Source organism: Aulonocara stuartgranti (assembly GCF_965226115.1).
Source record: "Aulonocara stuartgranti genome assembly, chromosome: 22".
In the NCBI taxonomy this organism is placed as follows: domain Eukaryota; kingdom Metazoa; phylum Chordata; class Actinopteri; order Cichliformes; family Cichlidae; genus Aulonocara; species Aulonocara stuartgranti.
The window spans coordinates 29,244,593-29,271,387 of record NC_138957.1 but is presented as its reverse complement, the minus strand read 5'-3'; the positions used below and the strand labels follow the sequence as shown (position 1 = coordinate 29,271,387).

At 39.7% G+C, this 26,795-nt stretch overlaps 1 protein-coding gene across 1 annotated transcript in view; it reads left to right on the top strand.

Annotated features, from left to right (window-relative positions):
• Positions 1-26,795, top strand: part of LOC309699072 (uncharacterized protein) — a gene marked incomplete at its 3' end in the record, with an annotated part of 45,668 nt that overhangs the window by 9,202 nt on the left and 9,671 nt on the right. Inside the window, exon 4 of the mRNA XM_082521927.1 lies at positions 1,611-1,815. Coding sequence (XP_082378053.1) covers positions 1,611-1,815 — 205 coding nt within the window. The remainder of the gene's footprint in view (positions 1-1,610; positions 1,816-26,795) is intronic.

Below are 26,795 nucleotides of genomic sequence, written 5' to 3'. Positions count from 1 at the left end.
GGGTTAAAATGTGCCAGTTTAAGAAGCCAAGACATGATTGAGGATTGCACATGAAAAATGCGCTCATAAATATTTTCAGTGTTTGTCGTGTGTGATTTATGAGTAGTGTTTATCTTGGTAATTATATTATTTATAGTAGTTTAATAGATTTTTAAACCTTCTTAACATGATAACAATGTTTAGTGTGGTAGGTTGTCTAGAACAGGTTATGCTTGCACTATTTCCTGAAAAATAACAATTTTTAACCACATTATTTGTGGTGCAAAAAGCAGACAAACTGCCCCACAGTGCGTGAGTAATTAATTTTTTTCTTTTGTGTTCTGCAGGTTTCCCACCTAGCACTGCCACCCCTTTTTTGGCGTTGATTTGCATGTTTATTTTTCTAATGTGTGGAACAGAAGAGTTGAATTAAAGAGAAATTCCCCCTTTGTCTTATTTTGAGTTGTTATATCATAATATAACATGAAGTGGTTGAAATAAATGTTCAGGAATGCTGTCTTTTCCCGTTGTGTCTGCAGGACACAGAAAAAATAAGCCTGGAGCTGCTGTTGGTCTGTAGGCTGTGTTTTGAGAAACCTGGCAGTGTGCTGTAAATATGCTCTGAAACAAACCGCTTTAATTATGTAACGGTTTAATTGCACAAAAAATAAAATAATCAGTGCTATAGTGTTACAGAACTGCAATTATATCAGGAAACAGTAAGTAGCCAGAAATAGCCTTTAGGTAAATTATACCCTGAATATGAGCTGTGTCTGAAGCCCTGGAGATGTTACTCCTGGGGGTTTGGTCCTGTCTGCTCTCATCCAATCAGAAAGCGGTGGTGGTGTAGCCAGCGCCCCTGTGGAGAGCCTCCTGCATCCTGGATGGTGACTCAGCTGAAATGAAGCTGGTAGCACGGTAACGTTGCATAGTGCATCAGCAGCACCTGCCCTGTAAAAACTCCTCCTCTTTCACACAGCAGTCTGTGCACTGGGCTACTACACGCATGGTCTAAAAATAGACTCTCCAAAGTAGGGCATTAATTCAATACCACAATTGTACTGTGATTTCATGTATTTATTTATTCATTTGTTTTTTTATTGAAAGTTGATTGCCGCCACCTTGGACATTAAGTCTATGCGTAAATATGAGATTTTGATATATAGATAATTGGGGGGGAAAACAGACATTTATAGGTTTTGGATTTTAACCATGTTGAAACGAGCCTGTCCCTTTAAGGCAGATTTTAGCTACTTGGGGCCCAGTGAAATATTAGCGTTTCAAGAAATAACTGGCCAGGTGTTCAGGCTTTCTCGCTTGGAAGAAATTCACCAAAAGATATTTACCACGACTGGACTTTAAGGAGTTATTTATCCGGCCACCAGGAGATATGGTGTCACAAAAAATCATGCTAGTAGATGGCAGGCCCACAAAAGCAACCTGACAGTATCAATTAGCACAGTTGGGCTTTAGCTAGGAGTAATTCAGGCTTTAAGTGAAGGTAGCCTGTCATCTGTAACTACTAAAATACGAGAACAAACAAAAAAGTATATATAATAAGAAACAGAACTGTCTTAGTTTTTGTTTTGAGTTTCCGTTTTTATATTTTTCTGGTCACCGTGTCCTTTCAGACTATGGAGGAGAAGCCCAAGAGGAGGCCTCTGGTCAGGGCTGCATCGGAGGAGAGCTCCAGCGATCTGAGTTTAGTCAGCTGTTCGCCGTCTCCCGGAGACACCCTGCCCTGGAACCTGCCCAAACACCAGCGGATCAAGCGCTCCAAGTCAGCCTCTGGAGATGTTCTGGACCCAGCAGAGAGGGCCGTCATCCGCATTGCAGGTAAGATGTTCATGGGCAGGTAGAAGACCCTCAGTGGTTTATATCTGTAGACGAGCTGGTAAAGTTCTCTACACTATTTTTCTAACTGCTGCTGTAGAGTTTCTAACGCCAGGGTATAGCATTGCATAAGGAAATCTACATCCCAGAAGTTCAAGTTTCTTTTGTTGGTTTATGCCTAAACATTTTTAATGCTGTTGATTAGACCATGGTTAAAAGTATGATTTATATGTTTTTCAGGTATTACCTGGATGTGTGTCTGGGTTAGGACTTGTGCACAGTCAATTTGAATGATTTTCCTTGTAAGAACTGCTAACTGAAAGCCTGTGATTTATGGCTTCTGTCCCACAAAAATAATATGTTCTCCATGTACTTTGTTTAGTTTTCATAGTCCTTGGATTACAGTAAAGCTCACTACTTAGATTCACTCAGTAATTATCATCTGCTGCACATATTGTGCCATAACCGCTAGAAAGTTATAGCATTCACCGTCAGTGAATGCCTCCTCAATTTTATTGTAAAAGTCCACTTGCTTCTAATCAGCCAATCCTGGCCCGTCCTGTTCAGATGGTTTACTTTCCAGGTAGGTGTTATTCCATAAAAGTGTCTTGTCCCCTCATAGCAGTAGCTGTGAAACCTTGAGAGCCACTCTAACCAGAACCTGAAGTACCTAGGGAATGGGTTCATACATGTGGCGTTCTGCAAAAAGGACCACTGTTACAAATTGCAGTTCAAGACTGTTTGGGGTTGGGGTTCAACCAATCAGATCACTGAACCTGTGTCCACCAGTCACTGAACTTGTTTTTGTCAAAAACATGAATCAGTCTGAGGAGCTTAAAAAAGCAAGCAGGCAGTGATTACTCGTACCGACCTTGCTCTTACTTGGCAGTTGATTGGATGATCTACCATCGCACCTGTAAAATGCCAGTAGCTGCCATCTTTTTTGGCCCCTTTGTTGAGCTGTACTGACTGGTGTAGCTACAAACACGTAGCTTTAGAAAGGTGGATTGTCTTACAAATCTTGCTGCATCTTTTTTCTTTTTTAAGTACTTAAAGAAACAAAGTAGAAACAAAAATCCTTATGGACTCTCCCAACATTCATACATACTGTACACTCTGTCAGAGGTTTTACATTTGACAGAGGTTCACTGTACAATAAAAGGAAAGTAGCAGCATCTCTCACTATGCTCATTCATATATCCCGGGGATTCTTTATCCTCTAGAGATTCTCCAGGTTCTCCACCTCTGTTAACTCTCACCTGTGCACTGAGGCAGGGATCTGATGAAGCAACTTGCTGCCTCAGCATGTTCAGTGGTCGGTGTTTAGTTCAGATAGTCTCTTTGGACCACGGACAGAAACCCAACCTCATCTTCCCCCCTCCCTAGTTGTCTCTAATATTGATTTGATGGGGTGGGGTACTGCAGTGTGACTGGGTGTTATTGTCTCTGCACACATAACAACAGCAGTACATTTGTATGTCCACGCACTTCTGCAGAGCTTGTTGGTGTGCTGCAGTTTAAGGACAATCAAGTAAATTTATTTCTAAACAGAAAATTGACTAAAATGTTTGTCATTGTGAGGCAGATACCAGAATCAGATGAAGTGCATTAGATAAGTGTGACTGTATGAGTATTGTCCCACTGGATCGCTGCCATAATGGCCCTGACTCAGTCCGAGTCATTAGCCTTGTGAGATGATTGCTTTATCTCACAGTGAATGGAGGCGTGACCATTTGCTATCAAGCTGCAGACAGTCTGAGGGGCAGACTGTGTCGGATAATGCTGAATATGGTGTCAGTAAGACTGTATCAACATTTTGTAGCTTACTGATATACCTAATCGGATAACACTTTAGTTTAATGACATCACTTAGAGTGATGGTGATGAGACAACATAATTAAGCTCTGTTGAAAATAAAGCAAACTAAGTTCACCAGACTTTCTTTTATGACTCTGGTTCAGGATGTTGTATGTTATCATATAATGGCTCACAACAGACAGTGATATTTCAGTTATTATTATCAATGGCTTCAAAATTCGTTATCACAGATTACTAGAATATCAATGCAGCCAGGCCCACAAAACACAGAAGGGTCACCAAGTGTTAAATCATAGCTGCTGCTTCTTCTGCACCTCTGATGTACTCATTTGTAATCGTGTCAGTCCTGATCACTCCCAATGAATCTTAGCATCTTCAGCTCTGCCTTCTGTCTTGTTGGTTGTGCCACTGCCTTTAAACCATACTTCATAGCAGGTCTCAGTACCATCCTCCAAACATTAAGCGATAACGACTGCTAGCTACTCATTAACCATCGAGTAATATCAGTGGTAAAAGTTGGCATTTACACTGGAAAAAACAGTCAATAAGTTGTTGAACTTTTTATTTTTGTGAGCATTTATGGTTAATGATAAGTAACCTCAAATCTTTGGTTTTTTTGACTTTTGTCTAAAAAAAGACATTTAAATTATGTAAGTTTTGGCTTTGGGACTAGTGGCTGCTATGGTGATGAATGATGAAACAAACACACAAAAGTAGATGTAATTAGTAGCTGTAGAAGCTCTAGTTGATTTAAAATCCTTTTTATAACTTGAAAGTTTTGGAATTCTGGGATTCTCATTTGCAGTTTTTTCCCATGTTGGTTCCAATGTGGGAAATAATGTTTTTGTGCCCATTTTGTGAATTTTTTCCTGAATTCCTTTTTGAACTGTGATGTTTAGGATCTTAAATAAGTATCTTTTAAATGTATATTTAAACATTATTTAGACATTTTCTCTATTAATTATACTAACACATGATTGGTACCAGTAAGTACTAACACAAGACGAATGGTTCTTGAATTTTTTCATGGTTGAAAATGTAATTCTGTTGCACTGACTCCACTTTAACTCGAGGGTCCACTTTAAGAGTCTGGTTGTAACGTTTAGAGGACTGCATGGATACGACGTGGCTTACATCAGTGGGTCCCTAAGGTCCCACTGATGTAAGCCACGTGTATCAACGCCTAAAAGCCTTCCCTTTAAACTTGCCTTAGGGTAAATGTTTGTCTATCACGTTGGGTGTGAGGCACTTTGTTTTTTTTATCTTGAAAGATGGTATATTAATAATTTTTAGTTACCTTAAAAAAAAAAATTAGACTCTTTAATGTGCATTTGTTGGAGTGTTACTTTGACCACAGCTGTGAGAACCGACAAAAACATGGGTAGCTTTGTTCTTGGTCTGTCCGTGACAAACTTAAAATCCTGTTAACTTAATATTGGCGTTAAGGTGCAAGTAAAGAAAAGGATGTTATCTGTTGCACAGACATCTGATATTCAGTTAGCCCCGAGAAGTGTATCACATAAGTCTTGAAATGTCACACAATAGTTTCTTCTTGATTTTTATGAAACATTGAGTTTAGAGTCTGCTATGCAGGAGATAAATTATTTAGCAGTTCTTTCAGTGTGGTATTTTTTTCCAGTGTCTGTCAGGATATTGAACTGCAGATCCTTTTCTGTCTTCACTTTCAGCAGCGTTACTGTTTCTAAAGATATTTCTGGGACCCTGACCAAGGTTTCCTCTTTCATGCATCTGTCTTTTCAAAATAAGAAAGAGTGTTTCCAGTGTATCCAGCTACAGGTATACAATGCTGATGTCAGATATCAGACTCATCATAATAAACCAGAATGGTGGTGTGTGCAGTGTACTATGGTGGTCACTAGAGGACAGTATCCAAAGATAAAATGCAGTGCATCATGCCTGCATCTTTCTCATCCTCCTTAGATTGTATTGCTGCTCTCAAATCTGACATTTGACTACTTCCTGGTCATTCTTTTCAGTGTGTGTGCTCAGCAGTAATTTATTAAACTGACAGATAAAGCCAATACCAAGCCTACTAAGCCTTGGCAAACAAGGAAATAACAAGGGATAAATGACTAAACAAGTAAAGTAATGCTGTTTGTGTTAATATTTATTAAATTTATTCATAACTAAAGAGACCAACTTTGAGTTTTTTTGACTAGTGATCTTTTTTTCACTTTATTTGATTGATGCAAGCCTTACTTTGCTTTACTTTCTCCACTTTCAGAGTTTGGGACTCTTATTGTGCTCTACCTTCACTGTCAATTCTTTTCCCCACTGCTTCTTTTCCATCTATCTCTCCATTAGCAGTACCCCTGCTAATGCTTTTAGAGGGTCACTTGAGGGCTGGAGCTGATCCCAGCTCACATTATTTACTGTTCGGGTGCTTACTAAAATCTGTCTTGTCATAAGGGCAGCATAAGCTGAAAGGTAATTTTGTCATGGATTTTTGCGGCTGTGGAGCCCAAAGAGATGCTAAAGAGGCTCGCTGTTTGTCACAGCGACATTTTAATAGTAATGTGTTACCAGGGAGCTCATTATCCCAGGGGCCACTACATTTTCAACCTCTAATTAACATTCATGCTACCAACCGGTAAGTAAGTAACCAGGCAAAGTCTCACAAACACAAATCAGTAAATACACACAAAAACAGTCAATGAATAGTGAGTGGTGGCGTTGTATCCCTCCTTAGATGCGTTTTCTTTTATTTTTGCAGAGAACATAAATTAGTGCCACCACTGGGGCAGAGAGGCTTTAGTTTGGTGATGTGTGGGAGCGCTGGCTTGCACTACAGTCCTGACACTCGAGCCAGAGAAGCAGACAGAGAGACAAAAGTGAAAAAAAAAATTATCTCTGAGAGACACCATCCGGTGGCCAGTGATGAGAAAACAGTGGGATGGTTTTTTATACACATGGGGATTGAGTGCACAATTGAAAAATCCCACAAGCCGTCAGTATTAAAACACCACATCGTTCTGCTGAATGGAGGAAATAAAGGAGGCAAGCAAACTGTACGTCCTCAGTTTGTTGTTAGAGATATCTTCAGGCTATGCTGTGATGGATGCTGTCGTTGGAGTTGAACTCAGAGACTGTCAGATTGTCTTTGCTCTTCAGTGACAGTGACTTCTTTGACTTTCTACTGATGTGTTTTGAGTTACTCCACCTTTACCTTTACTAGATCTGAACCATAGTTATTTAATTATTTTTAAACAAGTCTTTAAATGTCATGTCAGCACTATAATATAGCTTTCAGATCACATCGCCTGCTCTGTTGGATCTGAAGTGTTAACTGTCTGACTAAACACAGATGTTGGACTGCAAACAGTCGCTGCTCTGTTGATATATATTTTTTTAAAAGAAAACCTCAGTTCATAATGATGTTGCTGCTGGAACTCATTAGCGTTCTTGTTACTCACTTTCAGTTCATAACTCACAGGTCGAGACGCACCGCTGGTGGTTGGTGCCACGCGGTAACTGATGATTCCAGTGAGTCAGAGTGCTGAAATATTTTTCCACATTCCTAATATGAAGGATTTATCAAGACGGATTTTGCAATTTGCAGTCTCTTGTTGATGAAACTCTGCAAATTTTCCCGATAGCTGAGTAAACACAAACTCCCAGCTGTATGTGCTCAGGCTGCCAGGATATCTGCCTTATTACCTTACATCTAAACAGTGACAGTGGCACCACCTCTTTTACTGTGTTTATATAGTATTTTCTTTCTTTTCTTTCGTTTTCGACATGGTAAATTTCCAATTGTGCTTACATTTTACTGTGAAATTACAAATATTTAGCACAGAGGGCTGTAACTTCACAGCAGTTATTTACAGAACTTTATCCTAATATTATGGCAACTTTTTCCTAGATGTACTGATGGACATTTGTGTGGCATAGATTCAACAAAATGCTGGAAGTAATACTCAGATTGTGGTACATATTGGAACAATACCATTGCTGCAGATTTGTTGGCTGCCTGTCCAAGTTTCACGTTCCCTCACATCACAAAGATGCTCTATTGGATTGCAATCTGGTGACTTTGAGGCAATTTAAGTGCAGTGGAGCTATTACAATGACCTCATTGTCATATTCAAGAAGCCAGTTTAAGATGATTTGACTTCTGTGACAGCGCGTTATCCTGTTGGATGTCAGTGTACCCATGCAGTCAGACAGGCTGTGGCTTTTCAATGATACTTAGTTGAGACTAAGTGTGTTAGTATCAACGTGCAGTGTTTAGTCTGTTTAAATCGAATTCGGGTTTGTTTTCCAAATTGAGGCGATTCATTTGTGCATGTGTGAACACAGTAATTGCACTCAGGTGTGGATCTTGAAAACACTCTAACAGGCCCATAGTGTGAAAAGAAAATATCCCCCACTCCATTACGGCACTACTACTAATATATATATAAACTACTGGTTTAATGGCAGGATGGATCCATTCTTTCATGCTGTTCACATTTAATTTATTTTAAAAAATCACTTTATGCACCTTTATTTCCCTTTAATGACTCTTGGTTGGCTTAAACCACGTCTACATGAGTAAATGCAGTGAGTTGCTACCATAAAATTGGCTGATTAGATATTTACATGAACAACTAGTTCAACAGGTGTACCTAACAAAGTGGCTAGTGTGTATATTTCACAATAGACCTCAAGTTATTTGCAGCCAGGATATTATATTGTGCATATATTTAATTCGATCTGCCCTGTTTTTAATTATGGGTATATTTAATTTAAATATGGCAGTGACAAAGGAAACATAAATATCAGTGTGTTTTTAACTATCAGCAGACATATGTGTGACCAACTTGCTGCATGTTACTGAGGATAATTTGATAACTTTAAACATCTCAAAAAAAAGAAACACCACTGAAACTCTTCCCTTTTCAACACTGGGTTGTTTTCACTGGGGAAATGCAGCTTTTTAGAAAGAAACACTCTGACGGATCCAAAGTAAATTTCCTCTAAACTTTTCCAGTTTTTGTTTCAGAGACAAAGTCTCAGTGCTTCTTCCAAGCACCACTTCCTTGTAGGAAGGTCCAACTGCAGTCAGGGTTTTTCTTGGCATCATTTCTTACTATTGTCACTGCTTCATCCATGAGAGTCTGTAACTAATTTGAATAAAACAGTAGGTCTCTTTACTATTGTCTTCATGCTGCAATAAACTTTACGGCCTAAGAAGAGGGATACTTGCTAGTGCTGTGTTTTGCCCTCATTTAAATATATCAGTTTTACTTTTACTTCTTCATAACTGAATGAATGAAGGGAATTTAAGATTGATGAAAAATAATACCACGTCTTAACTTAAGTAAGCGACACAGCTATGTTACCATAATATAAACGGTGAAGCTCGAGGATGAACGCTAACTTTTTTCCACTCGATAAAAATTAACGTGAGGTTTCGCGATGGTTAGGGACAAATGCAATCGCATGGCAGGACGCTGTAAACGGACCAAACTTCAGTCAAGAGAACAACTGAGATAATCCATCCACAATATGAGTTTGTCATTAATATACTGCAACAACACGCGAATAGAGCAGCTGCGAGAGAATTCAACAGACTGTTTTGTTTCTCTTAATGCGCCTTATAACCCGGTGTGCCTTATGGTCCGAAAAATACTGTATGTTAATATAGGAAAAAAGTGATTTAGGGTTAGTGGAATAAAGTTTTACATGTTTATCAAATAATGTGGACGTGCGTTGTTAATCATGTGTGTTTCTGAAATAAAATCAAATACAGTGATGTTTGATAGAGTGATGGTTGTGCCAGCATTTTGTATCATTTCACTTTTCTTGTTCTTCAGTAGGAGTTGTGTATACTGTACCTGAAGATTATTAGAAAGTCTTTGTTTAAAGTTATAGCTGTTGTTTGCTCTGATCCAGTGTTCTGTGCTGAAGAGGTGTGGTCCCCTAACACTTATGCCGTCATTCAGTTTTGGGAATATGACGTGACTTTGAGAAGAACCGTGTAAGTGTGATGGGAGTTCTTTTTAAAGCTGTAAATATTACAGAACCCACTTGCTGCGCCTTGCCCCAGTTTCTCCAACAGCAGGAACTCAAATAACCCCACGCAGCTCCGTCATTTGTTTTTTCATCGAGGTAGCCGTGTCTACAAGGGGTGGAGTTGGCATGCACGGTGTGCCTGTGTGTGTGTGTAGCTGTGTCTCAGCTGGTACCTATCTTTGTGGCTTGTGTTTGTCTCTGTGCCTTTAAGAGGAGGGTCTGATATAAGTGTGTGTGGGTATTTCTCAAGCTGAGGAGGGGAGTGGTGGTGGTCTGGAATGATATGTACAGTTCAGAGTGGGAATACTGTGGCTGAGTGTGGGTGAGGAAGAAGGTGTGGACAGATAGCCAGGAGGGCTTTTATCAGCACTGAGGACACACAGATTCAAAGAGGGGTTTACACTGCCAGGGGAAAGTTAAAAGGAAAGTTTGAAGAGAGAAAGGTGCCCTAACCCTGACTCAGTATCAGCCAAGCCATGTCCATGCCCATGTTTGACCCAGGTCAGCGACTGCCAGAGGAGCAAGACTATGTTCAAGCCTATGAAAACGTCAGGGAGAAATATAAAGGTAACAACACCTCCTGTTTTCTTTTTGGAGTTTCAACTCAAATGATAACATGTTGAAAGCATGTTTGAATGGGAGGTGGGTGTGTAGAGTGAGTGCATGCCTCAGTGAGTATACTTGTTAAGCCTTGGCCAGCGTATTACTTTTAATTGATTCCATTTTGATTTTCATTGATGTTTCATGGAGTCTTTCTGTAAGCTGTGTTTCTAAAATAGCAATGGCATGGGCATGTGGATTGGTACTTTTGTCAGCTCTGCCAGTGATGTCTTTGTTGTTGTAGTTAACCCCCTGTATTGCAGACAGATCAACACGGAGAACATGGTTAAGTGGTGCACTTCTACAGGTGCACTAACAGAACAGCTGCATCGATAAAACAAAGAGGACTCCTGTTCTGCATGCTTTGTGTCCTTCTCAGGCTAGGCTGCTGTCTTTGCATACAGGGGAATCTGTGGGCAGCGTGGGCACAGAGAGGTGAGACATTTGGCCTTTGGTTGAATGGCACAGGTCCAACAATGCAACGAGAATGATAAGAGCTGCCAGCCAACATGGTAGCGTATGAGAACAACATGTTTCCAGTTATGCAGCATGTGGGTAAAAGCCTACTTGTGAGTGTTTTTATTTTGTTTCAGAAAGAATTGCAGGGTTGATAGAAACAGGAAGTCCAGACGACTTGAAGATGCACCTGCACCTCATTTGTTTACTCGGTTCATGATTCTGAATTTGACCTGGAAGACAATCACCTCAATGCACTTGAAACCAGCTTCCATGCCATGTTCTCCCAGTTTGCATACATATGATAGTTGTGAAATTTGACACTGGTGCTCTTGATTGGTTAACCTTCAAAATTATGTCAAAACAAAGTTGTTTAAATTTAGCGCAGTTTCATCTAACAGCATTAAGTGTATGCTTGAGGCCTATAATGACATTAAAGGATGCACTGATTGTGGAAGCTCACTGCCTTGGAAAGTTTTAACAGCACAAAATATGTGATGTGAAACTGTAGAGAAATATTGGCTGGTGCCACTGGAAAACTTCATCTTATTAGCCAATAAGTGATGGAGACAGTGTGACCGATACAAGCCATCTTTCTAATGACAACATTTTGAACATATCTGCATCAGTTATCATGGAGCAGACGTTGAATCAGATCATTATATAAATGGGACATCTCATATTTATATATATTTATTCCTGTGCTTGTGCATGAATCTGAGATTGGGTCTACGTGTTGTTTTTAATGTGTGTCAAGCTGATGGTTTGCAAATGCATTGATTTTTGCTCCAAGTTTGATAGATTAAGATGGATTAATTAATCCAGATTATCTTGTCTTGTTTTCTTATTGTATGGATGCGATTTATGGATTGATTCAGATCTATGTAGATCATCACAAAGACATTATTATGTCTTTGTAAGGCAGGTGAATTACATTGACATCTGCAGGTAATCTAGCTCAGGACACAGGCTGGCAGGAGCAGCTGTGCCGTCATGTTACACTTGTCAAACATGTCACACATCAGTGAGGAAACATCTCTTTTTCTAGAGCCTCAAATTAGTTTGTATGAGTCCCACACTGTGCACAACTCCACTGTTATAAAAGCATAATTGTTGAGAGGCACGATGAATAATTAGCAGAATGAATGATTAACATGTGTTGGAGGTAAAAACAGAACCCATAAGTGTGGGCCTGAAATTCCAGTTACAGGAAACTGTCAGTGCAAGTCTTCTCTGGGCCTTGGTATGCTGGGAACCGAGCAGTTCCATCCAGTCGCATCAGTCTAGTAATTTTCTTCCCATGTGGTTGCCTACTGTGCATGTCACTGTGGGCAGTGTTCCTGCTGTGCCTCTCTGGCACCAGTCTGGTGCTCCACGCCCCTTTCATAACCTCCAGTCTCTCTGCCAAGATCAGACTTCCTGTTACTCTTTCTTATTGTTGGTTTTTAACCGGATGCTGTTTGTTTTAGATAATTGTACACTTAGAATAAATAGAACACATCTCCTTAAAGACGAGGAGATGGGCGATAACAAATATAAATGCTGTTTTTATCAGCCCTTACCTGTGGTTTCAGATGATCTGAGCTTTGAGCGAAAAGTAGGGTGCCGGGGTTTGTCGTGAGATGTCAGCCCCTTCTGTAAAGCTGTGTGTTGAGCTGTTGCATGTGTGTGCAGCTCTGTGTGTGAGCTGAATAATTCAAATATGGCCTAGATAAAGCAGTGTTCCTGTCATTTTAAAAGAAGCAGAAGAAAAGTTGAGTGTTGGAAGAAAAACTTTGATATGGAGCTGGATTAGAGAATTTAAGCTGGTCATTAATCACCTTAAGATGAAGCTACTCAATTAGTCCTATAATCAGGTGAAATTATTGAAACAACCATGAATTTATACTTGACTGGGATTGGTACACCACTCTATTTTTAGTCTGTGTTGACACCGGTTCAAAATTCACAACACAGGTGAGAGAGATCTGATCCTGATAAAGTGTCCATCATGCACAGATTGCATGTAGCAGGGGGAGGATGGACTGTTACTCTTGGCAGTATTCGTGCACACAGTATCACATGGTTAGGGATTAATTTCATATTCTAAAAGTTATTACTCCTGCGTGAGCGGGCTTATACATTTGTATAAGTTATTGCAACAGGTGAAATGCAGCTTCCTATGGGAGTGATGAAGGCTGGGTGAAGCTGTGTGTCAGAATAGCAACAGATCACATCTATTAGTGTAAAACATGCAGCCCTGCTTTAAATACGCGCTGCAAATGTATCCCTGGAGTTTACTCTGTCAGTCTTGGCATTATTCTGGTTGAAAGACAAGCTAAATAACTTCTGGCATTTAACTCAATGAGGAGTTTGTTATTAAGGTCGCGGTAACTTATTCCAGTCACATTTTACGTGTGTTGGACAAAACTCCTGAGATTATTCCATTATCGATGGTTGGCTGCAGTGTTGGAATTTCTTGGATAATCTAAAATGCTGACGCTGTAACATCGAAGGTTGGAGAAGCCTAATGAGTCCCCCAGATACAGCACAATTACCTGCACTTACTAATGACTCCAGTGACCCTGACCTTGTTGGGTTATCTTCACCTCAAATACTCATTCTTAAGAGGTTGGCTGATAGTTTTGTAGCCAAATGTCAGAGAAAGGATTCGCTCTAACTTTTGCTAAATATTCATCTTTTCAACCAAGTTGCAGAAGGAACAATGTTTCTAAAACACCATTCTAGTAAAGCTTAAAGAGTTTAAGCTTCCAAGTGACCATTAAAGAACTGAGCAATATAATCTTCTACAGCTACTTCTCATCCTAAGGATGAACTCCAACTTCACCATAATTGACTGTAGCCAGTATTAGTAGTCTAAGTTATGCTCTGCTGCCTTGCCACAGGATCAGTTCGTCTACCTTCTGCAGGTTCTGGTTAGGAGGAGTGAGATCTATATTAGCTATAGTCCAAGGTGATGGAGTTATAATAAGTCTGACCACGGGACACAATCCTCTCTGGGGGAAGTAGCTAAATAATGTCAGTAAGTACTATAATAGCCAGCTGTAGGAAAAACATGAGACAGGAAAGCGAGTTAGCAACAGCTACATTTTCAGAATTTTCAAGAGTGTTTTCCACTAGTAAACTAATAGTGGTGGAATTCTTTCAGATGAAATGTAGTCATCAAATATAATTGGTAGGTGGTATTATGTGTGGGAAACACTGAATATATGTTAACAAGAGAACTGGAATAATACTTTGTTTTGCTCCTTTTAGCTTACAGGTGAACTGTGACAGGCGTCACATGGCAGTAGCTGTTTGTGCTGATGTGATCTTTGTGTTTGTTCTGTAAAGAGTTGGTCTGGGATGTAATCCTGCCTGCGAGGTGGATTTTGTCCCACTCCCCATTCTTAAACACACGTAAAAGAGTCAACATTGCGAGCTTCTGTGTGTAAATACTAACAGAGTTTACTTATAAAAGGGCTGCGATAAATTTGTCTTGTGAATCACTGTCGAGCTTGAGCACCCGCAGAGGAAGCCTCCGCTCAGTTCCAGTACTTGCCTCAGATAAGGTTTCATGCAACTTGACCTCACTTTCAAAAATAGTAATAGTGCTTAAGTTATGGACGCGTGATCACACATACACACAGATGTGTCCAGGTTGTAAAATAGGAAAAATATTCCTCTTCTGTCATTTAATATGTGCCAAGTGGACAACGCCTCTTTCTTTTTTCCCCCTGAATAATCCATTAACATCTATGAAGTTCTACAAAAAAAACACACTTTATTTGTATATTTTTTTTATATATATATATTTCACATTATCATTACATTTACATTACATTTTTTTACATTTGTTTTGTCTAAGGAGCTTGGAAAGAAAAAGCGTCTGGACTTCTTTGAGTTGCTTGAAGACGTTTCACCTCTCATCCGAGAAGCTTCTTCAGTTCTAAGGGTCAAATGGTGGAGAGTCCCAGATTTAAACCCAGTGGGAGTTTCCCAATCCAATTCTTGGATGAGAGGTGAAACGTCTTCAAGCAACTCAAAGAAGTCCAGACGCTTTTTCTTTCCAAGCTCCTTGGACTGCGATGACCTGGATGACTGAGAACCTTCACAGACATACATTTGTTTTGATTTTCATGTCCATGCATGTCCAGCTAATTTGTTGATCTGAGCCTCCAAAGTGTAAAAACTCCTCATCCTGATCTGTTGAGCACTTTTGAACATCTGCAGATATTCTGACTGGTCTCTAACTGGTAATTACACGGCAAGCAACAACACATTCCTGATTAATAAGCCACAGTTCAAGGCCAAACAGACAAATGCTGTTGGATGAATGACGTCTTTTCAAAAAGTTCAAAACCAATGTCCTATTTAAATGTGGCGGGTCTCATGCTCAAGACCGTCTCCTTGTGCATGTTTGGATAGTTTCAAGTGCTGTTTTTAGATCGCTTGATGGAAGTTTAGTTGTGCCCCCTAGCATTTTCATGCACTGATAGTTACTCTGCTCTGCAGCATAGCACAAGTTGAAGTCATGGAATTGAATTTGGTCTGAATGCATAATCAGAAGCCTTCTTCTTTGAGTTTCTGCCTGTCAAGACTATCGACACCGTCAGCTGAAAGCCTGAAAATAATCACGGAGAAAACTGTCAAGTCATCAGATAACACTCCTCTTAAAAACACACAAATTTATAAATCTTTTTTGCAGACATGAAAAGTTACAGGAGAAATAAAGGGGCACATGTATTGCCTGAGAGCTGCTGTCCTCTGACAGAGGACATACTCCTACATTATTCCCACATATGTTCACACCTACACTCCATCCCACTGTGCCAACAGCATGGCTCAGTATCTGGTAGATGAGTGAGGACTCAGAAGCTGCAGTAGGCCATTCTCACCTGTCTGTCTGCTAATTCTCTTGAGTTTATAAGGTGACCTTTTAGTCTGTATGTTCTGCTTAAACATGGTAAATGGACTCATTCTTATATAGCACTTTTATACCCTTGCAGAGGACTCAAAGCTCACCTTTAACCTCTATCACCTCTATTCACCTTTAAACATATTCCGTGCAGACTGCTGCACGTTAAGCATGTAAATCAGCAGCAACAACAAAATCCCACACGAGCAAGGTGAATATCATCTCGTTACAATGCAATCTTCTCATGGAAGTGATATGAATGTGGGTTTGATATGTATTATCTATTTAAAAATGGCTGCAGCCCAAGACCGACGCACATCACCACTCTGCAAAAACTGCTCAGTACTGCCTCAAGCCCAATGACAAAAACCCACCAGGGGTTGACTCTCAGACCAATCAAGAATCCGGAGGAATTCCTCACTCATGAGTTACAATTCTTTGCGATTATAAGTATCTTTATGTAAAAGGACCCAAACCTAAGTTGTCAAAATACTAATTTTAAGAATTATATTCAGTGAATCATTTCAGTTACAGCATGTATTTTGTGTGTGGTCGATCTTCAACTAGTGTAGATTTAGGCTTTTAACTTTTTATGTTGCTGCATTTAAAAAAAAAAGAAAAAAAAAGTGGTAGACCAGGCACAAGCTGTGTAATTATCTGAGTTATTATATGTAAAATTATCTGAAATCTGACCTTAGCTACACCAAGTTCTTCTTTCTGATGTTCATAAGGCCGTTCAACTTGTTAAACATATTCTAAAGCCAACAACAACCTCAGAAACGTCTTATTCCTGGATTAGGTACAGCGCTTTGAAATCTTAGAGGATATCAGCCAGTCTGCTGTGATTTTCAGAAACCTTTCAGTTCCTGCAGTAAGACTAGTCATCTGGCTGATTCTGTGCTGGTCATGCCTCTTTATCTAATAGATGCCCTCACATTCTTTCACGTAGTCCAAATCCTTTCTGATGATAAATGGCATATAGATGTAATTGGTTTGTGTCTCTGGTTTCTTTTGTGGAACTGCTTTAAGTCTGCGGAGGAATGGAAATCCTGACTGTGAACCGCCGTGAAGTGAACTCAGCCTGGCAAAGTTTGCTGGTGAGAGCCGCTGTAATTGAGATGGGATTTGTATTGGAGCAGAGGATTAGTGCCCTCCCAAATCCATGGAGTCAATAACAGCTGACGTTTGTTATGTAACCACACTGCAAAATGTTCAATGTATGAACTTTCTTTTAGTCTTTAACTAGATCAGAAATATTATATTTTTATTGTCACAGTCGCAGTGTTAAGTGGGCAACAAATAAACAAAGAAAAAAACGTTGCTCTGAAAATAGTCAGCTATAAGACTCGGACTGAAAATTATTGAAAAAGCAGCCAAAGTCCAGAGAAAAACTTTGAAAGACCTTCAGAAAGCCTGAAGAACTATTACTTAAGCAAGACTTTTGCACAGTACAGAGGGTCAGGAGGTTAGGAAATTAGTTTTAAAGCATTGCAGTTTGGATTATTGTTGTCACCCTACCAGGTGGACAGACAAGCAGCATGGACACCCCAGTTTGTGAATGCAATACCTCGAGAACGAGGTGAAGTAGGATTTTTAAATTGAATTTGTTGATGCGTCTATTAAACATCTGTGGATGCAATAATGCAAAAAGGAAGTCACCGGGATTTAAATTTATACCATACGTTCATCTGCTAGGAGGCTGAGGGGTAGCACTGGCAGTCACCAGTATTTTTGTAATACTGTGTATTCAGTTAGATTACACCAGATGTCTGTTGAGCTCTCAGCCACATGTAATTGTCTTGATTTTTGTATTTATTTATTTTTTGCACAAAAAAGAATAAATCTTTATGCATAAACTTTTGGCAATTTCTGTTTTTAAAAAAGTTTAAAAATAACTGATTATATTTGGACCAGCGGGCGGAGTGATGAGTAGCAAGCATGGTTACCAGGTGTGTGTATAGGTTTTATTGATGCATGGCACAAATACAGGTACCTGTTAACATACATGAGTCTGACACACCAAAACTAGAGAACAGGGATCTTGAACAGTTTTGTTTTGTTTTTTTCAATTTTGTTAGAGAAATGTATTAAAAATGCTCCAAACACTAAACATCACAAAATGTTTTTGTGGCACTGGTTTAGCTTTCTGCTAAAATCAACTGGTTTTCCAGCTTTCTGTGGAGTTGTTATGAAGAGGCCAAGCAGTTAGTTTAGTTTTGTTTTTGTTTTCAATTTTATTTTTAATTTATATGTTTTGTTTATTAGTCTTTAAACATGGGGACTGACTTGCTTTTGGAGTACCAAGTGGTCAATAGAGGAACTGCAGTTTTTGGTACCTCTATATTGTCTAAACTTTTCACTTACAGACGTTGCTGCAGCTGACTGAATGTTTGATCAAATTAACATATTAGTTGATAAAACACAAACAACACAGCTGAAGGTTGGACAGCTGTTATTCCCTTCGCTTGCCACTCTAACCGCACAGCTGCTTTAACTGTTTACTGTCCGTTTTAAGGCCAGAGAGAGCGAGAGAGAGGAAAAGAATCGATCAATAATCATCAACCTCAGGTCACTGAATAGGATGATGTCACTCTTTACTTCCCCACAGTGCTCTAAAGCACAGGTTTCGTACAGTGTGTCCGGTGGGTTATTGAGTGATAGCAGTGACACACAGAAAGATGTCTTTCTAATCTGTCTGAGAGGATGATGTCACTGGAGGAAAAATCATTCTGGTCGCAGGGAGATTTCAGTCTCCAGGATACAGTCATATACAAACTGTTATTTTATCCGTCTTGAGCGCTCTGCACAGTCAAGCTATAAAAGATTGTAAGTGCTTACAAAAATAGATTAAAATATAGTTCCACACCACGTGATATGATTTGTAGTTGCAGCATACTACAGCACAAAGTTCTGTATCCACAAATCCATTTCATTGACTGATTAAAGGAAAAGGTCTGTATTTTGGAATAAAGATCACTTTGGTTTTTCTGCTGCTTATAGTTAGATGAAAAACAGGATACAGTTCTCATGTCAAGCTGTTTAATATAAAACGCCATGTAGAAGCTCTCAGCATGAAGATAAAATAAGATGTACTTCCAAAACCAGAACTAGAACTAAGGAAGACAAAAGGCACTACTGCATAGGCGAGACAGGGAGAGGCAGAGATGGATAAAATAGAAACACAAGAAGGAACAACAAAAACTCGTCAGCACTGAAAGCCAGGATCGTGAGACAGGATGTACTCTTAGGTTTTTAATATAACTAGCTTGCTCAGTATGAGTACGTCTTCATTCATAATATTACAATTACTTCTTTCATCTCCCTGATAAAGACATTGTATTTGTGCAGCACATCCCACCTTACCTGAATACTTCTGCTCATCTCTTAGTCTAACCTTTGAATCAGGAAGCACAGAGATCCCAGCCTGATGTTTGTCCTGGGTCGCTGAACAATGGTGCTAACATCCCGTTTATGGCATGCTGCAGTAATCCCGACTAATGCCAGGAATGCCAGTAGGGAGCTGACTGGCATTCTCACTGTTTTTCTGCAGGGTTTGAAAATCCCTGCTGCTGCTTTTTTCACACACCACGACCCTTGAAGTCTGCAACTTCTATCTTCTTTTATTTTTTAATACTAACGAGGCTATGAGCAGTTTGTCTGGAGCGGTGATTCAACAATAACGTTTATATTGATTTCTGTCTCACCTCGTCTCATTTTTAGAGGTGAAACAGAATGAGCTCATCTCAGAAGTTACTACTCAAGTTATTTATTTTCTAGTGCTTTGCAACATTGAAAGAATTTAAAACAGAGTGCCTGCAAAAAGTAGCATATTAATTTCCCGGAGAAAGATACTGCAGAAGTTAAAAGCTCGATGAGTGTTTGAAAACGTGTTAGTGATCTTGATCTTATTCACACACAATGGATACGTTGTTCAGCGTAAATAAACTACTTCTGGGTGTCCTGACTCTGGTGAATCAGAGACACCCAAAAGGAAAACAGACATCCTCAATGTGTCTTTTTCAGAGTGCAGATCTGAAAGACAACAAGCCTTAAAACATATGTCATCATGACACATTCTGTGAATTCCTCTGGTGTTGTGGTCCTCCTGAAAAGTGCTCCTTTTCTCCTCTCTGAAAGGACTTTAGACAAAGCCTCATAGAACACACACACACACAGATTCCTCTGTGGTTGCTTTCTTTTCCTTTCCTTTCCTGGGAGCTTCTGTTACGCATAAATTGTGTAACCAAAATTCGATATAATGTAATAATTCTATTGCTGCGAAGACCAAAAAGTTTCAAAACGAAATAGTTGCATAAATGACTGGAAGCGTAACATGCAGTTAAATGCATTGAAAATAGTACTTGCCCAATATTTGAAGGTTTGGTATATGGTTGTGGCATAAAACCGGCAACACGAGTCTCGCTTTAGAATGTAAATGTTAACATAGTGAAGTTTTGCATAGATTTTATGCAAATACACACACACTCTATGTAAAAGATTAATGTAACTTTAAAGGATTTCTGTATTTACTTTTTAAATCTTAAACTTGCATTCTTTCTTATGACCAGTAGGGGGCGACTCCTCTGATCAAGTCAAAGAAAATAATCGTAAACATTTTTTTGATGACTTTACTTTCAGTCGGGTTTCACTACATGCTTTTGCCGTGTCCTCGACTTTCAGTCATTTTCACCCATCGCTGAGTTCATGTTGACAGCAAACTCAACAGGAGTCCACAAACCAGTCGATGTTGATGTTTTTTTTTTTAATTCCGTTAATATCGGGAAATTTGTCACCAAGTGGCCATGATATAAACAGGATGACATCCACCAGCTGTTGATGTTAAAATGGGCTCTTTTTATGTGTGAGATAATCAGGGAGTGGCAGTAGTGAAGAGATTATTTTTAGCTGCTGAATTCTCGGCTTGTTTGTTTGAGTTCAGATGAACTCCAACAACTGCACAGGGAGTTTAATATCACCGATGGACCTAGACAGGAACTGATGTGGGGGTATCACCACCTACTCCTCCACACGCCCCACCCTGAAGCCCAGAGTATGTTGGTGACACTCCAGCTTCTAATGGCTGAACTTCCATAGTGGGAGGAGCCACATCCCACAGAGGGGTGGAGCGGGTGTATCGGGTCTTCCACCTGGGATTAAAAGGCACTGGAGGCTTTGGCACCGCTGCTTGGAAACAGAAATATCATTCAAACTGGTGTGGAGCCAGGGGGCTTAATATACCTCACAATGACGTTTAGCTGGGAAATTGAATTTTCTCTGACTCCTCAAATATGCACAGAAACAATAGTTTTTACTGTGTAGGACTGTGCTGTTTTTAAGAGTAAACTCCAGGAATGAAATCCCCCAAAATAGTCACAGTTGAAAAGGAGAAAGTTGACAGTTAATCAAAAAACAAATCACTGAGTTATGTTTCTTTGTTATTGGCTCCAGCACAAGCTAGGAAATTCCTAAGGTGGTGTGCAAGTTTTGGTTTTGAACACTAACCCTTTTCCATCTCAAAACATTAGTGTGTAGGTGTTCAGAAAATGCTTATTATTGCCAGTGCTCCTCATCAAGGTGAGGTTCCTATGTGATTAAAGGTTCATGCACATTAATATTTACGTAAGAGGGAATATCTAACCTTAACATGGCCAAAGCTCTTTACTAAATCAAATTAAAATGAATTATTTCTGAGACTAGATTGTCCACTTTAATACCAGATGTTTTTATTAATGCACCCTGTGGAAGGTACATACATATCATGTAGAGAAATAAACCTGTTCCTTTCATTTTACTTCTTTTGTTAGAGTTTTTATGAAGCTGGTTTTTCAGGTTTCATGTGTAATGCAGAGTACGGTAAACTGAATTCCTCGACGGGCTGTAGTGAGAAATGAGAATCATGTCAAAGCCAGGCCCATAAAGCCCTTAACCAGTCAACCGCTAAACTTTATTAACGTTTATAATGTTCTCTTTACGGTTCAACAAGATGGTTACCCTGCAGCCAACTAACAACACACCATAACACAGGCCTGATTATGACCGATACTGGTACTATGGACTGTTTCGTAAAACCAGACGTATCCAGATGTAAATGCAAAGTCTTACATTTTTGTTCTTGCACATCTGTCTACAACTCTCACCTAGCTGAAAGTAGAAGCTTGCATTAAAAAAATAAACAACAAGAAAATATCTTTGAACTTCCACAAAACCACCGAAAAAGCAATCTTTAGAAATCACTGCGGGAAGTCATCATCCTTCAGCCCGACTGCATTTGCTGGGGACAGTTAACTAATGCCAGCATGATGCCAAGTGAGCTTAAGAGGCACCTGGAAACCAAACATTCCTTCAGGGAAAAGCTTTGCCCACTTCAAAAGTTCAGTGGATAAGAAACAGGGATAGCAGGAGCGTCTGCTGGATTGTGTGGAAGTGTCTGATGTGGTAGTGGAACTTACTGCAAATCCCCCAAAATGTAGGTATGATGCATTAAAGTAAAAAAAATGGATAACACAGAGGCCATTTTTGCTGACATGAACAAAACCTTGCTTTTTGAGTCTTTGCAATGATGTATGTTACTCAGTCTCACATCTGTTCAAATCAGCCTTTAGTAGGGCTGTGCGATATGACCAAAATCTCATATCCCTATATAAGACATCTATCGTCCGATAACGATATAAATCACAAAAATGTAACATTTTCTGTAAATTCTGTGAATCTCGGGCAGCTCGACTTGCGTGAAGTGTTTCCAGCTGGGCGTCATGTAGCTGGAGTCGAATGTTTTAACCGATGCATGAAACTACATTTTTAGACATAAGTTGTATTTATCACACGGCGTGCTGTGGGGAAAAGCTTGTTCTAACGTTTGAGTCTAAGGTTTATTTTTTAGCACCTGGCGGCTCTTTTTTACTTTTCATCCGTAAATAATCTGCTCTTTCACGTAATCCAGTTTAAGTCTCAACAGGATCTTGAGCTTTATTGTGAAAGGTTTATGTGGAACATAAACAAGCGGACACGCAATGGTTTTACCGACAACACATAAAAACAGGCGCTTGTCCGTCCGTAGTGTGGTTATATAAAATATAAGAGAAAGAGAGAACTTTAAGAAATGAATATAACCACTACAGTGACCATCAAAACGATGAAAAAATATTGCCGTAAACAGTTTATTTTGCGACACCACGAAACAAACGATAGCGTAAAATGAAACGATAGACGTTTTTATATCGTCATCCGATATATATCGTTATATCGAACAGCCCTAGCCTTTAGCAACAGATTTGCTTTTTTTTTTTTTTATTCCTGTACGGAAATATGCGTGTGGAGGTGCATCTGTTTAGTTTGGCGCTCACAACACTTTACAGACCAACGCTACGACTGGGTGGGCCTTATTTTTAACTTTAAGTGGTATATATGTTGCATGAGCATTTAAAGAGGCCCAAAATTGGGGATGGGTGTTTATTTTGACACACATGTGGTGTTTGCTGTTTGTCGTAACCACTGGTTTAATTTCCTCCTAGCTTAGTGAAGTCCTTTGCTCTACTCTGTTCTGCAGATCTGAGGCAGCTCGCGGTTGTTAAGCCGTGTTTCTTAACATACTTTCACAAAGCACTAAGACGAGGGGGAATGCCGCAGTTTTAGTGACTGAGTCATTAGATTAAACAGGTTTGCTTGTTCTAGAGTCACATGCATGCATCATGTGATTTAATAGTCTAACTTCTGAAAGTTCATATACGTGTCTGTTTGAGGAGCAAAGAGCAGTCAGGGTTTGCATCACTGGATTAAAATAATGAGTGGTTTGGACCAACATCAGTGTGAGTGAGTTGGCCTGTTTATTAGTCAAATTACTTGGTTGTTTTTTCATTCCTCTGTTTATCCATCTGTCAAACTTGATGTCTTGATTTTAAGAAAAACTTAAATGCATCTCAGCACGTTGGAATCTTTGTAGAATTCAAGGAGTCTTTCTTTTATTTATTTTTTCTTCAGTCAAATACTACTGATGTAAAGTTAAAGATTTCAGCATGGGAAGTGATCGAGTTTGACTCGCTCTCTGGGCCAGCCTCAAGTGGCCACTAGAAGAACTGCAGTTTCTAACACAAGACCAGCTCCAGTCATTTGTCCTGCCTCACTGAAATGGTATGTTTTAGTGTGATGTGCACTGTCTTTATACTGCGCCAAATCACAGCAACAGTCGTCTCAAGGTACTTTATCTTGTAAGGGAGACACTTGAATAATACATACAGAGAAAAACCCAGCAGTCATATCACCCCCTATGAGCAAACACTTTGGAGACAGTGGGAAGGAAAAACTCCCTTTTAACAGGAAGAAACCTCCAGCTGAACCAGGCTCAGGGAGGGGCGGGGCCATCTGCTGCGACTGGTTGGGGTTGGGTCCCCAAGGACATTAAGACACTACCAGTAAAGCGCTTTGAGCCGAGTTGCTACATGTGACTTTTGTGTTGGAACTATAAATAAATGTAATTTGGTTGAGAATTTTGTTTTTTGTGATGGTTTTCTTGTACTCTAGCGGGAGTAATAAACAGGGCTGATTTGTGGATTACACAAATCTAAAAATGAGCGTTTGGTCTTGTTTGTTAATCTATCACAAACTGCATTATTGTAGGATCTGCTGTCATCATTTAAAGACTTAATCTCTTCCAGGTTCTCCCAATTAGCCCTTGCTTCTTGGGTCCCTGCTTATCTCTTTGCTGCTGTTGTAACTGGATCTGTGATGAGCCATTGATTTTTGTATTGATTGTAGAAGTGGTCATTACATCCTGCCTACATAACCTCCTCCATGATTGTGGCCTGTGCTTTGCTAAAATGTGCCAACATCACGATACTATTTGTCATGTAAGTGCTCTACAGTGGTGTAGTGTCTTTGGCATTTTTTTTTTCTCACACTAGAACAACTGAAGCATCAGTGTGAAACAGTTTAAGGTCAGACACCAGCTGTTGAATTCAGCAGCTCTCTGTTAGGAGAGAAAATACACCTTTTGTAAAGTGTCTCAGTGAGAAAACATCCACGGCAGCAGCAGCAGCAGCTTCTTTTTTCCAGGGAATATTCAGCTATTTTTATTCCCGTCTGTCTACATGTGAGCTCAGAGATGTTTGTTTCTGCAGGGTTTGAAGACATTTGTCCCCAGTGATTGATGCACGTCTCGTGTTTTTCATATACCTCATAAAACAACCTTGTTTTGTTAGATGTCAAAATTCTTTAAAGATGATTTATTGTCAGTGCTCGGTTTGCAGGCTGTTTGGAACATTTCTGCTGTTTATGTTTTTTAATTGAAAGCAGCTGTCAGATCTGTGCGTCATGGATCAGGGGAACTTTTTAGACCTGCAACACTGAGAACCTTAAAAGCTCGTCCTTTGGCTTGTAACAGGTGCTTTTAAGTAGTCTGGCCACTGAACGATTAATTAGGAAGGGAAAAAAACTCTTAGCAGGGAAACACAGCCGACTCTGAGACTGAACCTTTCCCGTGAGTTTGATAGACGTAACCTACTCTTCCTTATTTGATTATGAGTAAACATAATCTGACTGGTTACAAAGGATTAGTCTAACTTAGGTCTTATAAGCCTATTACCACAACGTTGTCTGTGCTGACTCATTGCATTGTAAAGCAGATTTCTCCTTTAAGGGAGACTCTCAGGTTTAGACGAGGTTCTTGTACACATTGTGTTTCAGTGACTCATGAGTTTCACGTGTAGCTAAGCCGGCTCTCCTCGTAATCGTTACCTGTCAACTGTCATAATGCTTTGACACGTCAGCAGTAGAGAGCAGCACTGTTTCCACTCATGAACCAGAAAATGAGATTTTTCTCATCATCTTTTTTTTTAATGTCTTGCCATAATGTTCCCTTTTTCATGTTTTTCTGAGAACTGTTTATTGCAGCTCAGCAAATGTCTGACTCCTCACATCTGAGCACAATTTATTTCAAATATTTTTGAAATACAGTTTCCAGAAGTTCAAACAAACCCTGCAGGTATCATCACCTCCACTTACCCCCGTCCACTCCAGCCACTAGATGGGGCAGGCTCAAAGAAAAAGCCACGCAGTCATGTTTAGGCTCCCAGAGTTGCATTTAGTAGATCTGTTATCGATGTCTGGCAATTACAAATCAAAAAATAAACTTTTTGTGCTTTGCTTGAATAGTCTCACTTGATTATAGTGCAGTTACTCTGGTGTGATGCATGTCCTATCACCTGCTATGTGTTTTTGAGTACAAATAAAATCTCTTTGAACAACTAGAATTGTTCTTTATTTAGTTGCATGCATCTACTGGAATTTGAAGCAAGAAAGTTTCCTGTGCTTTTATAAAAGTTCACAGATTCTTCATACAGCCGTGTGTTATGCTGATCACTCATCAATCCTCTGTCGGTTTATTCGTGCTTAAGCAAAAAGCATTTTTGCTGTTGCTGACTTCAGGCACAATGCAGCGATGTCAGCCGGTCACTGGAGGCTTGAGGAGACTGCTGAGTCAAAGTCAGCATAACCTTGCTGTCATCTTCTAAAATATTTCTGTCAAGGCTCTGATAATGTAAGCCCTTTGATTGTTGGTTCATTGACAGGAACTTTCTTATGCTTTATCTGATGATAAGATTGAATGCTGAGAATGGCTGTTAATCCATGAGATGAAATGATGTGATCTTAGTTTGTTTTGTGGCTTTGATTAATGACTTCATTACTGTGACCTCTGCAGAGTTGAATCATGGTAGTGCTTAAAAAGATGCACGAGTGCATTTTATTAAGGCTCCAAAATTCAGTTTCCTAAAACTGCTCTGTCATCCAAAGCACCCTGAGGTCCCCTCTGCAGTACATTTAATGAAAATTAGAGGGACTCTTCCAGTCGAGTAGTGGAATACTTTATTGGGAGATGCTGAATCATAGTTAATGTTTCAGTGCAAAAATGAACAACACAGTGACTCTTTGTCAAGTTTATCTTAATTTTAGAGTCTAGATATGTTTGCAGGGGATTTGACCTTCATTTAAAGGTTTTTTCTTCCCTCCTATCACTCACGACTCGAGTCAAAAATGCTCTGCACTGCCTGCTCGACACCAGCTGCTTGCGTGCTAGTGATGTGATGGTGGAGGATGACTGGTTGAGGCACCTCCCTGTGAAACACCACAAGGATGAGAAGGAACAGCAAGAGGGAGGGGTAGGAGCTGGAAAAGAGGGAGGTGTGCTTCCCTCTTTCACAAT